Here is a 19717-nt window from a genome sequence, read left to right as displayed (position 1 = left end):
TTTAAATTACATCAAGGCACTATATGACTCTCTTCCTAATAGGATGTATGAAGTCATTTCCAAAAATTGTGGCTCCACACATTATTAAAATAATTTAATTATGAACATTAATAATAAGTATGCCTTAAAATTCACGAAAATTTAGTGATCATCTCTTGATCACAGAGCTCGCGAAAAATAGGAATATTTAAAAAAAACTATATTAATTTGAAAAAAAATTTTTTTTATATCAATACAAACTAAACAAAAAATATTTGTCTATTGGTTTACTTTGTTTGACTTAGTAAAATGATTGTGTATTCGTAACAAAAAATTTGTCCACACTATGGAAAAATAATAATAAAAAAACAGTAATTTTATTTGTTAAGTTCAAACAAAAAATTAAAAATAAAAATTAAAAAATTATAGTTTATTTATATACAACAGATATGTCGGGCTATTTCGTAACCGCAAAAAAAACAAATATTTTTCAAATCATATTTTGTTCAAATTATATTTTTTTATTCTATAAACTCTAACAGTTATAATTTCATTTAACTGATTATTTCCAACCCATTCTTCTTCCACGAAATTTTCTGATTGAATACTCATTCATGAGTACAGCAAACTTTAGAGATTACAACTATTTTCTGGGAAAAAAGTTTATTTGAGTTAATCTTTAAAAGTTCCACAACGTCTTTACTTCTTAGCTTCAACAGCATTTCAACTCTTTAACCAAGGTGCAGTGCCCTCTCATTTTTGCTTACCAAAATAATACTCTCATTTTATATGTATTTGACATCGAAAAATTGCGTAGGAAATGTTGTCAGAGTGATATTTTTACAATTGAAATAAAAAATTTTGACTTAAATAATCTCTAACTGATATATTGTTTTATAAGATCCGACAGCGGATACTCAGAATAGGCAAGTACGAGTAGTAGCTATTCAAAGCAGAAAATATTACAGATAATTATAATTGAGTGAAAACTGCTTACTTTAAACTAGATCTAACGCTAGATTTTTTGATAAGTGTATTCCTTTTGATTGAAATAATAATTTATTATTTTATTAGAAGTTTAGACTTTTAAATAACATAAGTCATAAAGAAATGTTAATTTTTAAAATTTTTTGTGATCTCTCCAAACAATCGATCAGCTTCTGCCTTAAATTTCTTGAAATTTTCACTGTCTTGGAATTCGCTGAACTGAAAAAGATTCTATTAAAAACTGTTGGTATCACATTTTTCAGATTTCCGTCATACCTGTTGCCTAGCTTCGCCGATCTTCTGATCAAATGTTTTTGCAATGTCTTTTCCTTGTTCCTTTATTTTGTTGTTGAGTTCTTCTTCATTTTTCACTTCGAAGACCTTAAAGACAGCGTCTTTCAATTTCTGGATATTTTCATCAACCGATTGAAAAATATCACTGGCAACATTCTCTTCCTTTGGAGCCTCACGAATCACGCGTGCAGAAACGATCTTTAATGAACATTAAATATTTTTAAAAGTCTTATTAATCAGGAAACTTATTGCATTTTACCGACAACAGTGCCAAAACAACAACTAGTGAGAGTTTAGCAGACATGATTCTTTCGAAAATCTAGAAATTAGCTTTATGAATGTTGCAAAAAGACTAAATTTCATTTGAAATCGTCGAGATTTTATATCTGAAACGGAATGCTGCAATCACCTGATAATATTGAGAATCCCCTAATGACATGAACCACATTCACACATTGATAATATATGGTACATAAAAGTTCTTATCAAATTCATATTCAAACACATTGCAATTACTGTACTGTCGGTTTATGCATTCATGTGTCAATTTATTGATATTTATATACCAACAAACACAAGTACATAAGAAACTTAATACAATAAAATTTATACATATGTGAATTCAATTTGAACATTAACTGATGCTCTCATACTAAAAAGAAAAAGACTTCATATCAGCGCCGGAATTACATAGAATGGAGCAGAGCATCAGTCGAATAGAAACTCGGAAGCATTTTTATTCATTTCACTAATCGTCACTATATGGCCACTATATACAATATAATATACAATATAATATACTGTATATATATACTGTATATAATCTATAAAGTTTGGCTAAACTACGAATAAATGAAAAGGAAATCAGGGCAAATTTTTTTTCAAAAATAATTTTTGTGCCGTAATTCCGTAATTAATTTCATTTTTTTCCATCGGAATGGGTCAATGTCTTCAACATATTTAAATAATTGCACGCTTATGTATTCGTATGTCTAATGTCCCTTCAGTTAAATGCTGAAAACTGAAAGCGACCGAAGAAAGTATGAAGTCTGAAATTATTTGCAATTACAAAGAAAGTCTTGATACAATCATATTGTGATATAATTATTAACCATATAAACGAAGAGTGAAAACTAATACCGGGTTTGCCCTCACGGCTTGTTTTTCCCTGCATGTGAGGGGAAACCTGAAATAGTGTTTAAAAGAGAATACAATTCCGAGATACTTCAGTTAATCAACAAGCCGAATCGGGGAGAGATCAATTTGTGGTTCAATGAGGAAGGTGTGACAACTTCTGACGTGGTCATTAATATAGCGATAAAGTTTAATATAATCTTCTAAAGTTTATAGTACTAGCAGAATATACTAAGGTAAATATCGAGAACCTTTAGAGATCCTATGAGAATTTCCAGATTTCATCTAAGTTAGGCAAAACAAAATTGTTTGATTTCAGCGGACAGGGCAGGGATGTTAGAAGTGAAAAGATTGAATAGCAAAAAGGCATAAGACAAGTCGAAACCGTCACGATCCTGAAAGAGTACATAGAATTTTGGCGAAATAAAGTTAAAAAAGCTGAAAAATTAACCCCTATTAGTACATGTATCGAAAGCATTTTCTATATCAAAAATAACTACAACTATCGATTGCTTTTAATAGAAGATTACACAGGTGTCACACTGGAAGTGATGCAGAGTATTGGTAATTAATGTGCTGTTTGCAAAATCAAACTGAAAGACAATATTTGCAATTTATTACTACGTTGTAATTTAAAAAGCTACCTTCTAACATATTCCCACTGCAGCTACAACTACAACTACAACTACAACTACTTATGTTAATCAAATCAAGATTTATTCGTTTCCGTTGGCATAAGTTGATTTATACATATGAAAGAGCTGTATATGTCAGAAAGTTCGAGGAGAGCTTTTGTTTGTTCACTTTTCAGGTGATATCTAACTGAAATGAATTTTTTTCATTAAATAATATATGATATTATATAATGATATCAAATATGTATATATTTTTTATATATCAATAACATAATTTATTTATAAAAAACAGACATTTTAAAAAAAGCTTAGTTCTTGCTTATTTGATTCGTTTGTTTTTTGTTTATTTACATTTTGTTTCATGGGTTAAATACATATGTCAAATTTCGACCATTTCCTTTTTGGGAAATATATTTTAAAATGTTACATTCGACATTGTTCGTGTAATTTCCCTTCATTTCCTCTTAACTAAGTTAAAAAGCACGAAATCTCTTTGTATGCCGGCCTTAATCAAATAAACTGTTTTATAAGGAAGGCAGTGGGAACATACTATTAAACTTTATCTTTTTACAAAAAAAAAGAATAAATTTAAAATACTTCTTTTATTAAATTAGACAATAGCCGATATGAATGAATCATATTAGACCATACTAAAGAAAATTTAAAAAGTTGTTTGGACACAAGTTTTCTATATTTTGAATGGATCATAATGCGAATCATTTAAAAGTTAGATATCGTTATAATAAATAGACAAACAAATTAACAGATGTTAAATTAATAACATACTAAATTAAACACTTGTCCCACTCTTTGAGATTGAATTTGTATTGACTTATCGGAGGTAAAAATTCAATAAGTGATTAACAAATTTACCTTAATGGTGCTCATATTAAGATTTGTGTGGAATTTTATATTTTACACGTAAAATAAAATTTTTCTCTTATTAATTTTAGGTAAATATTTGCCGAGTTTCACCTGTTCACCAAATCTTTAATAATGCAAACATTTGTTGTATCAATATTTGCGAAATTTTGATCAAAAACTCACGCTATATTTGGGAACACACAACAGATCCCTTAAAATGGGTACACATACATTGTGCTGAACCACAATGTAAAAGTTCTTCTAATTATCGCATATGCAAGTTTTTGTCTCATATGGAGTACTTCTCATTGTTTTTAGAAACAATAGAACGTGTTTTTAATTCGGTAGAATTTATAAACTATATATTTCCTATATAAAATAATTTGAAAAGCACTATTAGCAACGATCCTAGTCGAATCTTGGTCTCCCTAAGCAATTTTATACAACTATGCAAATGCGTGCCATATGCATCAACAGGGCAGTCACCAATACAGCATTTTACGTCTAGTATATGCAAAACTACATTAGGCATAAGCGAAAAAAATAGAAAACTCCATTTATTTCATAGGTCCACAGTAGTAAATTTTATATCTTAAGTCAATTTACAAACGGCATTTACATTAGATTTGATCTAGATGACATTAGTCAACTTATAACCCTATTTACGGGAGCTAGCCAGATCAAAAATCATATATATCAACAGCAACATACACCAGGCGAAACAATGCCGCAGAATAGCAGTAAATCCGTGAACCTTCTTGAGGATAATCAAAACCAAGCCTTTGACTCACACCACGTGAACTTTTTTCACTACCTCCATATTAGCTGAACACAAAGATTTTAGAGAAGAATAATGTTATATACGTAGCCCAGTGTCTACCCACAATACATCTCTGTGGGTTTACAAGTGCAATACCGTTCGTTTCGATATTTTGTTTGTTACTAATCTTGTTTTTGGTCGTCAGGTTTGTGACTCGTTTAGCGATGAATACATACGTATATATACACCAATACAGAACACAACAATGTCGTCGTTATCGCTTTATTGAAGAATTATTAAAAAAGACAAACTAATCGCAACAATAAATGCCTAATGCAATGAAGTGAATGTCTAATTCGTGCTTAAATTTATATAATGTGTTTGTAGATTAAATATATTGTTTTGCAAATATGAACTCCATGCACCCGTACTTGCCAATAAACTTCCTTTCTTTAAGCTTTTCTTAAACGCAGACATTTAAGTTATGAATTGCAGTTCCAATACATTTGACTTATATTTGTTTAAACTAATAAAATTGTTCTATCTAGAGATTTTATTTCATCACTCGCAGTAGGTTTTGATGAACTCTACATAATCAAACATTGTTCGAATTTCAAAATCTCGACTCTACCAAATGGATATCACCTAGATAGTAATAGTACTATCTAGTAATTAATTGTAATAATAGTACTATAATACTATTACTACCTAGTAATCAGTAGTAATAATAGTAATAGCGTAGTAAATATTTTTATATTAAATTGAATATAATGTAAACTATCCAAAAATTATTGCGATTTTCATAGGGGATTAGTTATAGGATTATTCTGCGTCTTCACTAGAGTTTGTCATATCTTATTTAATATTTATCGCCATTAAGACCTTTGAAAATCGGTAAATATCATTTAAACCGAAACCGAAATGGGCCACCATTGTTTAAGAATGCTTATATTTTTGTTGCACATTCAGATAAGCTTCTCCTTCATCGAGCTAAGGTTTTTAGTTCAAATAATAGAATATTAGTTCTACGATCAAAACAGAACATAAAATTCACTAAAAACAACTGAAATCACTTGTATACATAAGCAAATATATATTTTATTATAATTTCATACATCAAAATCAGTAATTAATTATTTTTTTTGAAACTGTTTGTGAACTCTGTAGCAATTTCCTCAGCCTTTGTTATGAAATTCTTAAAAGCATCACTATTCTTAAATTCGTCAAACTAAAAAAGATTCTTCTAAAAAGTCTTGCTAAAACATTTTTTAGATTTCTTTCATACCTGTTTATTGGCTTCCGCTACGTTGCCATCGAATGCAGTAGCTATATCATGTCCTTGAGCTTTTATTTTGTTATTGAATTCCTCTTCATTTTTCACACCATAAGCTTTGAAGATTGCCTCTTGCAAACTGCTAAATTGTGTTCCAATTGATTGAACAGCATCAGAGAAAACCTTATTCTCATCTGGGGCCTGACGAATTACTCGTGCAGACACAATCTTTAACGAATATTAAATCTGTTAAACACCTGTCAAATATAGTATTTTTGAAAAGTTTACCGAAAATAAAGCCAATATAACAAACAGAGATAGTTTTACAGACATTTCCGTTTTAAAAATTCAGGAATTGGCTTCACCAAATTTATTAAAAGACTAAAATTTATTTAATTTTGTTGAGTTTATATATCTGACGCAGAAATCTGTAAGAGCCCCATATATTAAAAATCTCTTTTAATGAAATTAACTGCTTCGAAATATGTCAGAAATATTGTTTAAATTTATGTTCTCATCAATATTGTCCATATTTTGGGCTTTAAATTACTAATACACGCAAATATATCAATGCTCGCGCCACAAAAGGCTTTGAAGCGATATATTGACAAGCTTAAAATATATATTAACGTATTAACGTTCCCCTATCAAAAAAAAAAAAAAAACAAACAAAACAATTAATAGTCCAACAGTCAAGGTTTGGATTTCAGAATAATCACAAATATTTGGTTTTAGATTCTTCGATCGCATGAGCGGAGTTAAAAATATTTAAATATTTTAATATGAATACAAAAAAAATGGACCGGATATTTTTTCACTTAAATATATATAACAATGATATCTGTATATACCACAAAAATTTGGTATAATTTCGGTGAAATTTAATAATTGAATAAAAAATAAATTTGTTAAATTTAATTTAACAATAACCTAAAACTTTAACTTTAAAATAAAGAAATAAATAGTAATACTGTCATTAATAGATCGATAGAACAGGCATTTTATTTGCAAAATAGGACGTATAGCCTTGCCAACATATATATCAAATATTTTATATATACGAGTAACTCCATATGTAAACTTACATACCGAATTCAGAGGTATTTTGTTTGGAGCACAGTTCCAATAAAGTACAGAACACTGAAAGACATATGTATATATATATGTATGAAATCCAATAAATCCAATATTATATTATTTTATGAGTATATGAGTTTATAAATTAACATGAGAACTGTACAGTTTATACAGTTATTTATTGATTAGTCTAAATTCAAAATATAGAGTCTTTAACCGGATTCATTTAAACTCCATCCCCTCTTACAAAAAATATTAATTCTGCCATAGCTATAAAAACAACGAAACAGTACACAAGCTTGTAAATTGATAAGAAAAAAATTGGCTTTCAAATAGATTGAGCCAATAAATAGACAGACATATATATGTGCGTCTTTAGATGAAACGATTTTGATAATAGTTTTCCACTCAAGCTCCACTTCGTGTCCGGTAAAACGCTTAAAAATTATTTCTCTTGCTTATTAGAAGGTCAAAAAAGTATGAGGGGAATTTTGTTGTGAAAATTATTGTAAATTAAAATATAGATTATTTATTCGGAATATTTTTAAAAAATTTATTTTTTTATTGTGAAAGTTTTTTGACAAAATCTTTAACATAAATTGTGAAATTTTTTGACTTATTATTTGGTCTTCTTCGCTTCTTTGGCATTCAGTTCTTTAAGATCCTCTTCATATAATTCCCGCACCTTCGCCACAGCTTCCGGGTCTGTATAAAATGCTGCATACTAAGAGAAAAGGTTTTCATTTTATAACGTGAATTCGTATTTATAATTTAATAACTGAATATTAAAAGTTATAAAAACCTCTTCTTCCAAAGTTGTGTAGGCTTTAAGTAATTCGTCAAAATTATTACTTTTTTTACCAAAATCAAGAAAATGATCTACATATAATTTGCATTTCTTAAATGTTTCTTCTCTAATAGCTGCGTTTACGTTTTCTATCTTCGCCAACTGAAATAACTCATCCTCCAAAACCTTGCACCGGTCGACAATGGTATCAACGGTAAGTTTCCTACTTTCTTGAAAGGAAAAACTCTATGCAAATGAAAAATAAATTGTTTCAGTTTTCTTTAACATTATTTCTGGAAACACACCGCAAATAAAGTTAAAAGAAAAATTGGTAAATATTTCGTGAACATTTTATAGGTGCCGCTAACAAACAAATCTCTGAAAATATAAAACCCAACTGAAATAAAATTTAATATGATTCATATATATAGTTGAAGCTGTTTTAGCTCTGCTTGATTAATTTGACATTGTGGCATTGATTCCGCGATGCTTCAATTACAATGCTTTTTTTTACATTATGCAATTGCACACAGGCGAAAATGCATATTCGCTGTGTGTGTACACAATATGTGCAGCGCAGCATTTGCAGTTCCTTATCAGTGCCGAGATAGATGTTCTATCTTTCATAATAAATTCGTTCTGTTGAGTACCATATATGTAAATATATTCCCAGACAATATATTAGACTTGCCTATGTGCTACGTAGCACATAGAATATGATAAACATAGAAAGCGCAAAAAAGCAAGATTTTCAAGAAAATGTTCCTAGGATTATCAAATTTCATTATCATTATCTATTATCCCACCAAATAATGGTGAACTTTCTAATAACTCAGTCTTTTATTTAGTTGGATTATTTCAACAAATATTTGTTGAAATTTGTTTCATTCAACCATACAAACAGACAAAATTAAAACTATTGATCGAAATATATATAATACTAGCTGACCCGGCGAACGTTGTTTCCCCTTGCAATTAATTTTCCTGGCGTTCGTTGCGTTGTTCTTGACGTGTAAGCACGTGTAATTGTATCCTGGTTTCTTACATCTTCATTGTTTTCTGCCGATCTATTTAACCGACGGTTCTGGAGTAATTGTGAATTCCGAGTCCGTCGACCAATATTTCCTCCTCGTCCACGAAGACGTGGCATTGTTTTTTGTACGATTTATATATCTTTATATATATAATTCTTCTTTTTTATGTGTTGAATTTTTGAATTCGCTGGATTTACCAGGAATACCACCACATAACTTAAGATTAAAAATTGGCTCACCTATAATTATGCTGCGGAATTTAAATGCACTTAAGCTATGTAACGGCAGTTTTACGATTCATTTTAGAGATTTTAAACTTTTTAAAGAAATCAAAGTAAGCATAAATAAATTTTAAATTTTTAATATAAATGTATATGTATTATGCATCTGAAAATAATTTCTTAAAAGTTATAAGTTTGATAAGGAATTATTTGTTGCTTAAACTGTACTCCAGAATAGAATAACACCGATGTGTTTAAAAATGATTTATCCCCAAAATAGATTTATTACTTTTCTTAAAAATAAAAAATCAACATTTTTTAGTTTCAAAAAATAGGTAAATAAATAAATATAATATATGATATAGAGTCACACAATAATCATTAGCATACTGATGCTTATTGTTAAGTCTCTTATTTTAGTGTTAATCTTAATTCATTAATTTAATATTAATTCATTTTTATTATAAATGATGTTTAATTATAACTAATATTATAGTGATCTAAGTACGTTGTTTTCAGCAGAAAAAGTAAATTAGAGTATAATACAAAATATTAGGATTAGGATTATTAGGTTGCGTAATACGTAGTTGTCCAATTGTCTGCAATAAAACTGTCCGCGGACCGTTCGTAGACAGTGACCGGAATTCGTAGCATTGCAAAACAATTACAAAAACAATAACACAAACTATTTCGATTAAACAAACCACAAAACTAGAAGTGACGCTCAGAAAAACAATACAGCCTAGGATTGAGACTAATACCAGGAGGAGAGAAACTGAAAGCTGTAAGATAAAGAAAACTACTAAAATTAATTCCAAATAACAATCTCTCCCACCTGATAACTGGAGGAAAAACATTTTGTTTCATTGTCACTCATATATTACCAGACTGAATTAACTTTTGTGTTCATAAAAGCGTCAAACCTTTTTAACCTAAATTGTGCAAAGTGCGATCTGGTAATCTTCACATGGTCACCGCAAATTCGTCAGGGCTTATATTAGGCTTAAACCATTGAGTAAAAATATTATAGAGTCCCAATGCCATAGAAATGAAGTGTGGACTTATTACTAGGTCCACAAATCACTCAAATCTCTGCCGACGTCGCTTCAGTCGTTTTTGCTTCATAGCAAGGAAATTTTGCTATATTCTCTGCTTCATACCTAGGGTCAAGGAATGTTTATATTTCTTTTTTTGCTCCTTTTGCTCTTTGAGATGTTGTTATTGCTTCCTTGAATTATAATGTAAGTAGTAAAAAGAATTATTCTCTATTTTATATTCATTCATGCCTACTTACTTTGTGTTTAAATATGAACATATGGACATATTTTTATACCTATGACATATCGGGGGGAAGAGATATTAAAATTTTATTTGCAGCATTGAAACAATTTTTCATAATTTTTTTTTTTTTATTGCTACAACTATTTACATTATAAATAACGAGTAACTTAAATCTGATAAATAATATACAAACATAAATAAGCAATTTTCTACACAAATTACTTTACATTCTAATTCAATGCCATGTCAGCGACATTTCGTCGTTTTAGTCTTCTTTCTTGTCCATACGAGGTTATGATGTTAACAGCTTCTATGTTGACATGTTGCTGCAACCTCAATTTGTGACTTGTTGCTTTCTTTTTTATTTCTTCAGCGACTATGGATAATTTCAGATCGCGGTGTATATCGCTGTTCCTAATGTACCATGGCGCTTTTAAAATGTTCCGTAGAACCTTGTTCTGGAAACGTTGGATTATTTCGACGTTACTTTGGCTAACGCTCCCCCATAATTCAGCGCCATACGACCATACAGGTTTTAAAATTTGATTGTATAGCAAAATCTTGTTTTGCATAGATAGTGTGGATTTGCGGCCAATGAGCCATTCCATTCTTCGCAACTTCATATCAAGCTCGTCTCGTTTCTTTTTTATGTGTTCCTTCCATCGAAGTTTTGCGTCCAACGTTATACCAAGATATTTTGCAGTGTTGGCATATGGTATCTGAATACCTTGAATCGAAATAGGAAAGTACTATATTTTTTTATTTGTAAAATCCACATGAACAGATTTAGCAGAATTCAGTTTGTTACGCTATATTTTTGTCCAATTGTCTAACGAATCTGTTTGTAGCTGTTTGTAATTTGGCTTTTGATTTTTGACAACAGAGTCAGCCATCGCCAAAATAGCAGTATCATCAGCAAATGTTGCAATTTTAGATTCAGGTGTTATTGGCAAGTCCATTGTATAAAGCAGGTATAGTAGTGGACCAAGTACACTCCCCTGAGGTACACCAGCTTTTATCGCAGAAAGATGTGAATAACAGTTTTCGTGTTTTACATAAAAAAACCTAGAGGTAATGTAAGACTTCAAAATCGCAAAATATGGCGACGGCAAACATGTTTCTAGTTTATTCAAAAGACCTTTGTGCCAGACTTTGTCGACATCGAAGAATACAACAGAACACACATTTTTACCTTCACTAGCCCTTTCAATTACATCAACAATGCGGTGTACTTGATCTATAGTCGAATGCTTACTACGAAAACCAAATTGATGGTTTGGTATTAGCTTTTCGGATTCTATTATAGGCATTAGTCTCTTGTAGAATAGCTTTTTAAAGAGCTTCATAATTTTTCATAATGATAGCATTTGTTTTTGTAATTAGTTGTTATTACGTATGGATTTTCAATTTTATCGTATTTACATAATAAGTATATTAAATCTTAGCAAGTAATACAATCATAAGAATATGTTACATATGTACATATGTATATAAAATATTTACCAATAATTGGTAAAACATTTTTTAAAAATAGTATGCTTTATGGTTACTAGATCGACCTATATCGTTAATTAAATAGAAGTGACAATTTTTATGTTACTAGTTGCGCTCTAATTTCCAGACCACCTTTGAGGTAAAATGCATGGCTCGTATTTTTTTACATGGTGTCCCCAGGAGGCCTAGTCCATAATAACGAAGAGATATGTTATTTAGTTTATAGCATAGGTTAATTTTTGTTTTTCTAGTATTCGCAATTTTGTTTTTAAAAAAAATATAGAAAAGAAAATTTATTTACTATTTAAAATTTTTTTTTATTATTCGTTCTCTATTTCGACTAGTTTATAATCGTCCTCAAGAACTTGAGGAACTATAATTTTTTATATTAATATACATAAATATTTTGGACAAAAGGAATTTTTACATATAAATGATAAAGAAATACATAATCACACATAAATAATTGGAAAATAGAATGATAAAAAAGAAGATAGAAAGCAACCGGCATACCATAAAAGGTATTTTCCGAATATACTCCTAAACCTACCTAAAATCCTACCACAACAAGGGCCAATGACAAAACGACAACACACAACGAATAGAAGAATACCACCACCAATATGAGAACACATTTGTTAGATCTTGCCGTTATTAGATATATATATGATACATATATATGATATATGATACTGTTTGAAATATTAATGTATATTGATACAAAAAATTATAAATTGATCAATATCCTGTGGATAACCATAAATAATAGCAGAAGTAAAGGATGAATTTCTTTATATAGTTCATTACAATCCCGTCGACTTGCAACGTAGAAGAGTATGGATTTATGGAATACAGGATACAGGAGTCAAATATTTTGCTTCAAATGTTCCCAAAAATTGGACCCAAAAATATTCATAGTCTACCAAATAAAAGTACATAAGTTTATAAATATACATTTATACACATACATATATATACATATATGTTTCTCTTATTTGCATAATGAAGTTATATTAAATGCATGCAATTTGTACGTGCTGCTTGCTGCTGCCTAGCATTAATTACAAAAACAAATAATTACACCAAAAACAAATTTGACTTCTTTTCTTGTACGGCCTGCCTATGTAAACAAACAAGCCGGTTTTTTGCATTTATTTTTATCCTCAAATCGTTGATAGTAAAATTTTTAGAAAGAACAAACATAGGCGCAGCCGATCTAGTAACAGCGCAGAAAGAAAGAATATTTTCACTCCGCCCACCCGTGCCTGTTGCTGAAAATTTTATAATTGAGTCATTGTGCCTCTATAATAATTTCACTCAATGCTTAAACTAAAAGGCACGTCTACGTCGTGATTGAAATAGTAATACACAAGGTACCCAGAAGATACAGTTTACTCACTCTGGAAAGTTTCAAAAATCTTTAACAATTCAACAAGAATATTCCATCCTTGAAATCAAAAAATGTTAGAGAAGGAGAGAAGGAGAGCCAAAATATTGGCTGAAATCTTAACTAACGTTTTTAAGCCTTTGCACCTTAACAAATCTCTGCACAAAGATATTGTATGCTTACTGGAAGCCTCAGACTCATTACACGTTTTGATCCCGAACTCTATTAAATAAATATTATACCATAAATTTTCCAGATCAGTAAAATTAAGCTTCAGTATTTATTAACTACTACAACTCTAGAAGAGCTTTCTGATATGATTTCGAAATCCTTGCGATAAACAGATATGGTTACTTTTACATTGGATCTTTCAATTTATAGCATACAGACTAAAAAGCGTACAAAAGTATGCAAAATCTATTCCTATTTAACTTTGATAATTTAAGCCAATGTTAATAAGTCTTTATATCTCTTCACCAGTTGGGTTTTGGAGAAAATTTAGTGCGTTGAATAATGCATAGCGCCACCACCGAATAATCAAAATAGTTATTAAAAACAATTTCTTTTATTTGTAATTATAACTCAAGCCTGTGACAAATTCTCTCACAATGTGGAACCATTTAAATTTAAAAACACCTGCCCCACCTTTTTAATGGGCTTAGTCATACATCTTTGAAGTATACTTTATGGTAAAATTAAATTAACAGATTACATCTAAATTCAAACATTATAATACCAATCGATGACAATGATACTGTCTCACTTACGTGTGTAGTGCCCATGACCTACATTAATATCCTATGTGACAAGCCACTGTTCATTCAGACAACACGTGACACATAAACTTAAATACCACGTCTTAATAACATAGTCGGGATTGTGTCAAGGAGAGAAAATATTTTTTGGCAGTATGCACATTCACTCGCTCCATCGGAATCTTAACATTAGATGTTTAACACAGGAGACACGGATATAGAGCTTGCCCACTCATCTATTATGCTTTAGCAATCACATAGTGCCTATTCCGATAGAACGATTTCAGCCTAATAACCTAGTAGAGTTAAAAATAATATTAATTGATTATCATATGCAATATAATAAGTTTGGCTTATATCGACTGAAGCAAACTAAAGTCATATTTAATTCATAGCAGTCACAAGTGATAGTTATTGTCCTTGAATGGGTGCAAAATAATTATAGTATTAGTAATCATCAATATATTTAATCTGCCTGTCAATTGTCTTCTATGTACGTGATACTTTGATAAGTTAGCATCCTTCTTTTGTCCAATGTCTTTTATAATATTTATTTGGTCTAGACACAAATATCTTAAATGAATTAAAATATATTAAAAAACATTTCATTTTTACTATTTTGTTGAACTATTTAAAATTTTTGTTTGATTGACATAATTGACAATTGAATTTTTGATCAAAAACATAATTATTTCGTTTTTTAAGTGACCGCATTCCTATTATTTGAAACACCACCGTATGTTAAATCAAAACTCTATGGAATGCTTATCATATGGTAATCAAGGAACTTTCTATATAAAGTGATTAGAAGAATTGTGTTCAAACTGTGTTCAAGTCGTAGGCGGATCCTCTAGATCTGATGCCAAAAAAACTTATTCAGGTCAGCAATAAAAAGGTCTCCTTCTCTCCTTCCTTCTCTTCAGACCTGTCCTAAGGAACTGCAAATAGTCATATTTTTAAACCCTAAAGTATACTCAAAAAAAATATATGCATTTACAGATGCCGGTATATTACGAATGCTTTAAGCATTGCAAATTCCAATTTCTAAAAAAATATGTTGCAAAGAGTATAAGTAAGAGTAAGTAATCATTGTAGATCTATACTATTTGGAACATCTTAAGATTTCATTTGCTGCTTGTTTTCTATTCTTACTGCAGAGCAGTAACGACGCTTAGCCCTATCTAAAAAGGTGTGCGACTCTTCTACAATGTTGCTTTTACATGTACAGCTTAAATCAAAAATGATAAATTGAAATAGGTGAGATGTTTTATTAACAATAACTATATTACATTAGGCAACAATATATTCACAATATAACATTTAACAATTCCTTAACAAAAAAACATATTAAATAAATTAAATTATTTATTTATATTTATATATGTATATATAAACACAACTTTACACATACTTCTCATAACATCAAACCAACTTTTTTGAAACAAAACCAAACCATGCATGTTTATGCAGTGATCAAACAAAATCGAACGCACTTGCAATGTATAAACGCGCGGCCAACTATTGCGTACACCTAGCGAAAGAAATTCGTCGATGCTACTGCTAAACGAGGAGAGACGAAATGTAATAGAAATGTACGCTCATGTGAGTTGCAAATTTTAGCGCACACTTGAGGGTCATGTTATGCAGAGTGTCTCGGGCACTGCATAAATGCAATTGTTGTTGTTTTCAATGCAAATTTTAAATTTGACAATGAGAGAAAAAACAAAATGGCCGTTCAAACTCCGGCATGAAAGCCGGCGCATTTGTGCCCCGGCACTAAAGGGCCCATTAGACAGCAACGTTCGTTGTCAACGCGCGCTTGCCATTACACAAACAATTTTTTAACAATTTTTAAAACACGCCCCAGATAAAACAACAAACATACTAAAAAATCGCTCTCACATGAGAATTTTTTCTCCTACTTTTCTCCTACTTTGTGAAATGCGAAATTTGTTTGTGTAATAGTAACATTTGAAATTTTAAAAAATGCGTTGACGAAAATCAAAAAATTTTGATATTTCTTCAACCACGCTCGTGTTTTTGCATATACAGTCGGATTTGGTCGGCATGCAAAATTTAATTTATTTTGAGGAGTAGAAGCGTAAACATCGTTTAAATGCACGCATGATGTCGTTAGCAAGCGATCCTTTGCAAATATGAATGAATTGTATCTTTTATTTTAAATATTTGTATTTTCTACCTAGGTAAAATTTTTAATTTCCAAAACATGTTATTAAGAAGAATTAAAATATTAATAACCTTGGGCTAAAAAAAAATAACCAAACATTAAGTTACAATGAAAATTTTGTTTTAAATATTAATTGCATTGTGCATTTACGGAAAATTTGTTATTAAAATATACCAAAAAAAAAAAATAAAATATAATATATATAAAAATAAATATATAAATTGAAATCATAAAAATAAATATAAATATATATATTAAAATTATAAATAAAATGTAGAACATCATTTTTCGTAAGGAAATTACGCATAGCAGCCGCACTTCAGCGATTGCTTTAATACTGATGAGTGAACAAATTTTGCATTGTTTGCTGGAGGCGTGTTTAAAAAATTGTTGGTAAATTTAATGTGTAATAGCAAGAGAAGACTTCGTGTGTTTGTCAACGCGCGTTGCTGTCTAAGGGCCACTTAAGGCAAACAATGTTGTTTAGTAATAAATTTCAAAATGTGCGCCTTTTAGGAGTAAATTACTACAATTTTAATACGTTTTGGAGAAAAAATGGCAGAAAGCAACACATCAGTAAACAACACAACCTTTTTTTATAAATCGCTAATAATATAATTATCACACTTTCCAGTTTTAAAGAAAGGCGTAAATACTGTTAAGTACTCTTAATAATTATTATGGGATAATATAATAATAAATAAACATTATTACAGCCTCTATAAGTTTTTTCTTGCTAGTTATTTTTGGTGGCAAACAAAAAAGTACCAAGAAGTAGTAAATATATAAAATTTGCAATACTGATGTAAAACTCTGCATAACATGCATTTTCGGCATAGCCCGAAAGTGTTTTGCCGTGTCCGAGACACTCTGCGTAACATGGCCCTAACCGATTTGCAATTTATATTCGAATATAGAACAGAATAATTGCTATCATATATTTTCCACTATATAAATCTATTATATATATCTATTTCTCAATTGTGAGTATGTTGCGCATACTTAACAACAGAATGCAGTGAATGCAGTTGCTTAAAGAAAGACCAAATACAGTAAGACCTCACTTTGCGTCGCTTCACTTTGCATTTTTTCGAAGTTGCGTCGTTACTGAATTAAGACTTATTTTCGCTGTGAGTCGTTGTTTTTTCGAATTGCGTTGTTTTGCGAATGCGAAATGCGAGGTTTTTTTTTATTATTATTCAGAGAATTCTTGCTAACTTAGCAAGAGAGTCGAATTTTGAAGGGATGGATGAAGTTGACATAAATGAATTGCTAGCTCATAACCAAGAAATGTCTAATGAGGAATTGATGCACCTGGATTTGGAAATCGCTAACGAAGAAGACAGCTCGCTAGATATAAGTAAGCGTCAAAATTTAACTTCACAGCAAATTTCTAAAGCAATGAATCTAATTGACGACGCACTGGAAATTTTTTCAAAAAACGATCCTGGTAGCGATAGAAGTGCAAATAATTTTATAATTTCTTTATTTTTTGTATCTATTTTTAATTTTTGGTTAAATTTCTAGTCTTTTTTATGTTTTTAAATAAATTATTAAAATTTTACTTTCCAATAGAAAATAGCAATTCACTTAGCGTTGTTTCAATTTGAGTCGCGATATTTTGGAACGTATCTACGACGCAAAGCGAGGTCTTACTTGTTAATAAATATGTTCTTCGATTTGAGCTGCAAACTTATGAGCAGACCTAACAGCTATTGAAACTAAGAGAAGAAATTTGAGTTTTCATAGAAACTCTAATCCTTAAATATATATAAAATTATTTATTTTTTTTATATTTTGCAAATTATGTTAAGGTTGCCACGGTCAAATATGATGGGTTGCCAACTAGGTCAGAAGTTAGCTTCGACATCTATTTGCGTAGATGTTTTGTTAATAAATCATTACGCTGAAAAATATATCGATATATTTATGTTTCTCAAACACGAGATATAAATCTTTGAAGATGCAGTATTCGACTATTGAGATTTGACTAAATCAAGGTAATAGAAATAATTTTGCCATATTTAAGAAAAAGGACTCTATATACAAATATTTTATTTGTATACTTTATTTATTCGTGACGCCTCTCGGATGGCGCTGCAAGAGGTGACAAACAAATGTGGAAGATCAGTTTTTTATTTGTGTTTGTTGTATTGTTGTATTTAGAAGTACCTTATCTTTCGTTTGAAAAACACCTTCCAGAAGAGATTGTTACAGAACCATGTTCAAGTATTTTACTTTATATTTCTATTTTTAAAATAATTTAAGCCAAATATTTTTACGTAAAGGTTTCATTATATGAGAACTACTTGCTGGATGTGAATTCAGTTTATAAAGAGTAAAAACTTACAAACAAAAACAATTTGATTACAGACATCAACTCGAAATATATGAAATTTGGTACGAGTATGTAATAGTACTGTAAAAGTATGTAATATTTTTTTATTAAAACTATTCCAAATACTTATTGTTAAATGTTCTTTAAGCATTGTTGAATTTTTTTCTTAAAATATTAGCGAATTCTGTAACGCAATGCTCAGCCTTTGCCATGAAATTTTAAAAGCTTTAAAATCGGTAAACTAAAAAAGATTCTTGTTATGAATTCTTCCCACTTTTTACACCAAAGCTTTGAAGATTGCCTCTTGCAAACTGCTAAATTGTGTTCCAATTGATTGAACAGCATCAGAGAAAACCTTATTCTCATCTGGGGCCTGACGAATTACTCGTGCAGACACAATCTTTAACGAATATTAAATCTGTTAAACACCTATCAAATATAGTATTTTTGAAAAGTTTACCGAAAATAAAGCCAATATAACAAACAGAGATAGTTTTACAGACATTTCCGTTTTAAAAATTCAGGAATTGGCTTCACCAAATTTATTAAAAGACTAAAATTTATTTAATTTTGTTGAGTTTATATATCTGACGCAGAAATCTGTAAGAGCCCCATATATTAAAAATCTCTTTTAATGAAATTAACTGCTTCGAAATATGTCAGAAATATTGTTTAAATTTATGTTCTCATCAATATTGTCCATATTTTGGGCTTTAAATTACTAATACACGCAAATATATCAATGCTCGCGCCACAAAAGGCTTTGAAGCGATATATTGACAAGCTTAAAATATATATTAACGTATTAACGTTCCCCTATCAAAAAAAAAAAAAAAAACAAACAAAACAATTAATAGTCCAACAGTCAAGGTTTGGATTTCAGAATAATCACAAATATTTGGTTTTAGATTCTTCGATCGCATGAGCGGAGTTAAAAATATTTAAATATTTTAATATGAATACAAAAAAAATGGACCGGATATTTTTTCACTTAAATATATATAACAATGATATCTGTATATACCACAAAAATTTGGTATAATTTCGGTGAAATTTAATAATTGAATAAAAAATAAATTTGTTAAATTTAATTTAACAATAACCTAAAACTTTAACTTTAAAATAAAGAAATAAATAGTAATACTGTCATTAATAGATCGATAGAACAGGCATTTTATTTGCAAAATAGGACGTATAGCCTTGCCAACATATATATCAAATATTTTATA

The 19717-nt window shown here is 29.8% G+C and overlaps 3 protein-coding genes across 3 annotated transcripts; all 3 read right to left on the bottom strand.

Moving 5' to 3' along the window:
* Positions 1–845: 845 nt before the first annotated feature.
* LOC119665922 lies at positions 846–1630 on the bottom strand. Its single transcript, XM_038075183.1, has 3 exons — positions 1520–1630; positions 1243–1458; positions 846–1185 (listed from the first exon to the last, which is right to left on the bottom strand). The coding sequence occupies exons 1-3, from the start codon at positions 1562–1564 to the stop codon at positions 1093–1095; spliced, it is 354 nt and encodes a 117-aa protein (XP_037931111.1). The 5' UTR covers positions 1565–1630; the 3' UTR covers positions 846–1092.
* A 4115-nt stretch (positions 1631–5745) lies between these two features.
* On the bottom strand, positions 5746–6292 carry LOC119666673. Its single transcript, XM_038075987.1, has 3 exons — positions 6215–6292; positions 5939–6154; positions 5746–5881 (listed from the first exon to the last, which is right to left on the bottom strand). Exons 1-3 carry the CDS (start codon positions 6257–6259, stop codon positions 5783–5785), a joined length of 360 nt encoding a protein of 119 aa, XP_037931915.1. The 5' UTR covers positions 6260–6292; the 3' UTR covers positions 5746–5782.
* A 1250-nt stretch (positions 6293–7542) lies between these two features.
* Positions 7543–8206, bottom strand: LOC119673308. The gene is made up of 3 exons (XM_038084571.1): positions 8096–8206; positions 7806–8036; positions 7543–7727 (listed from the first exon to the last, which is right to left on the bottom strand). Exons 1-3 carry the CDS (start codon positions 8138–8140, stop codon positions 7623–7625), a joined length of 381 nt encoding a protein of 126 aa, XP_037940499.1. The 5' UTR covers positions 8141–8206; the 3' UTR covers positions 7543–7622.
* Between the last annotated feature and the right edge of the window lie 11511 nt (positions 8207–19717).

This window comes from Teleopsis dalmanni, chromosome 1 (genome assembly GCF_002237135.1).
Source record: "Teleopsis dalmanni isolate 2A chromosome 1, ASM223713v2, whole genome shotgun sequence".
NCBI classification, from domain to species: domain Eukaryota; kingdom Metazoa; phylum Arthropoda; class Insecta; order Diptera; family Diopsidae; genus Teleopsis; species Teleopsis dalmanni.
The sequence above is the reverse complement of the archived record's forward strand: the minus strand, read 5'-3'. Positions and strand labels throughout refer to the sequence as shown.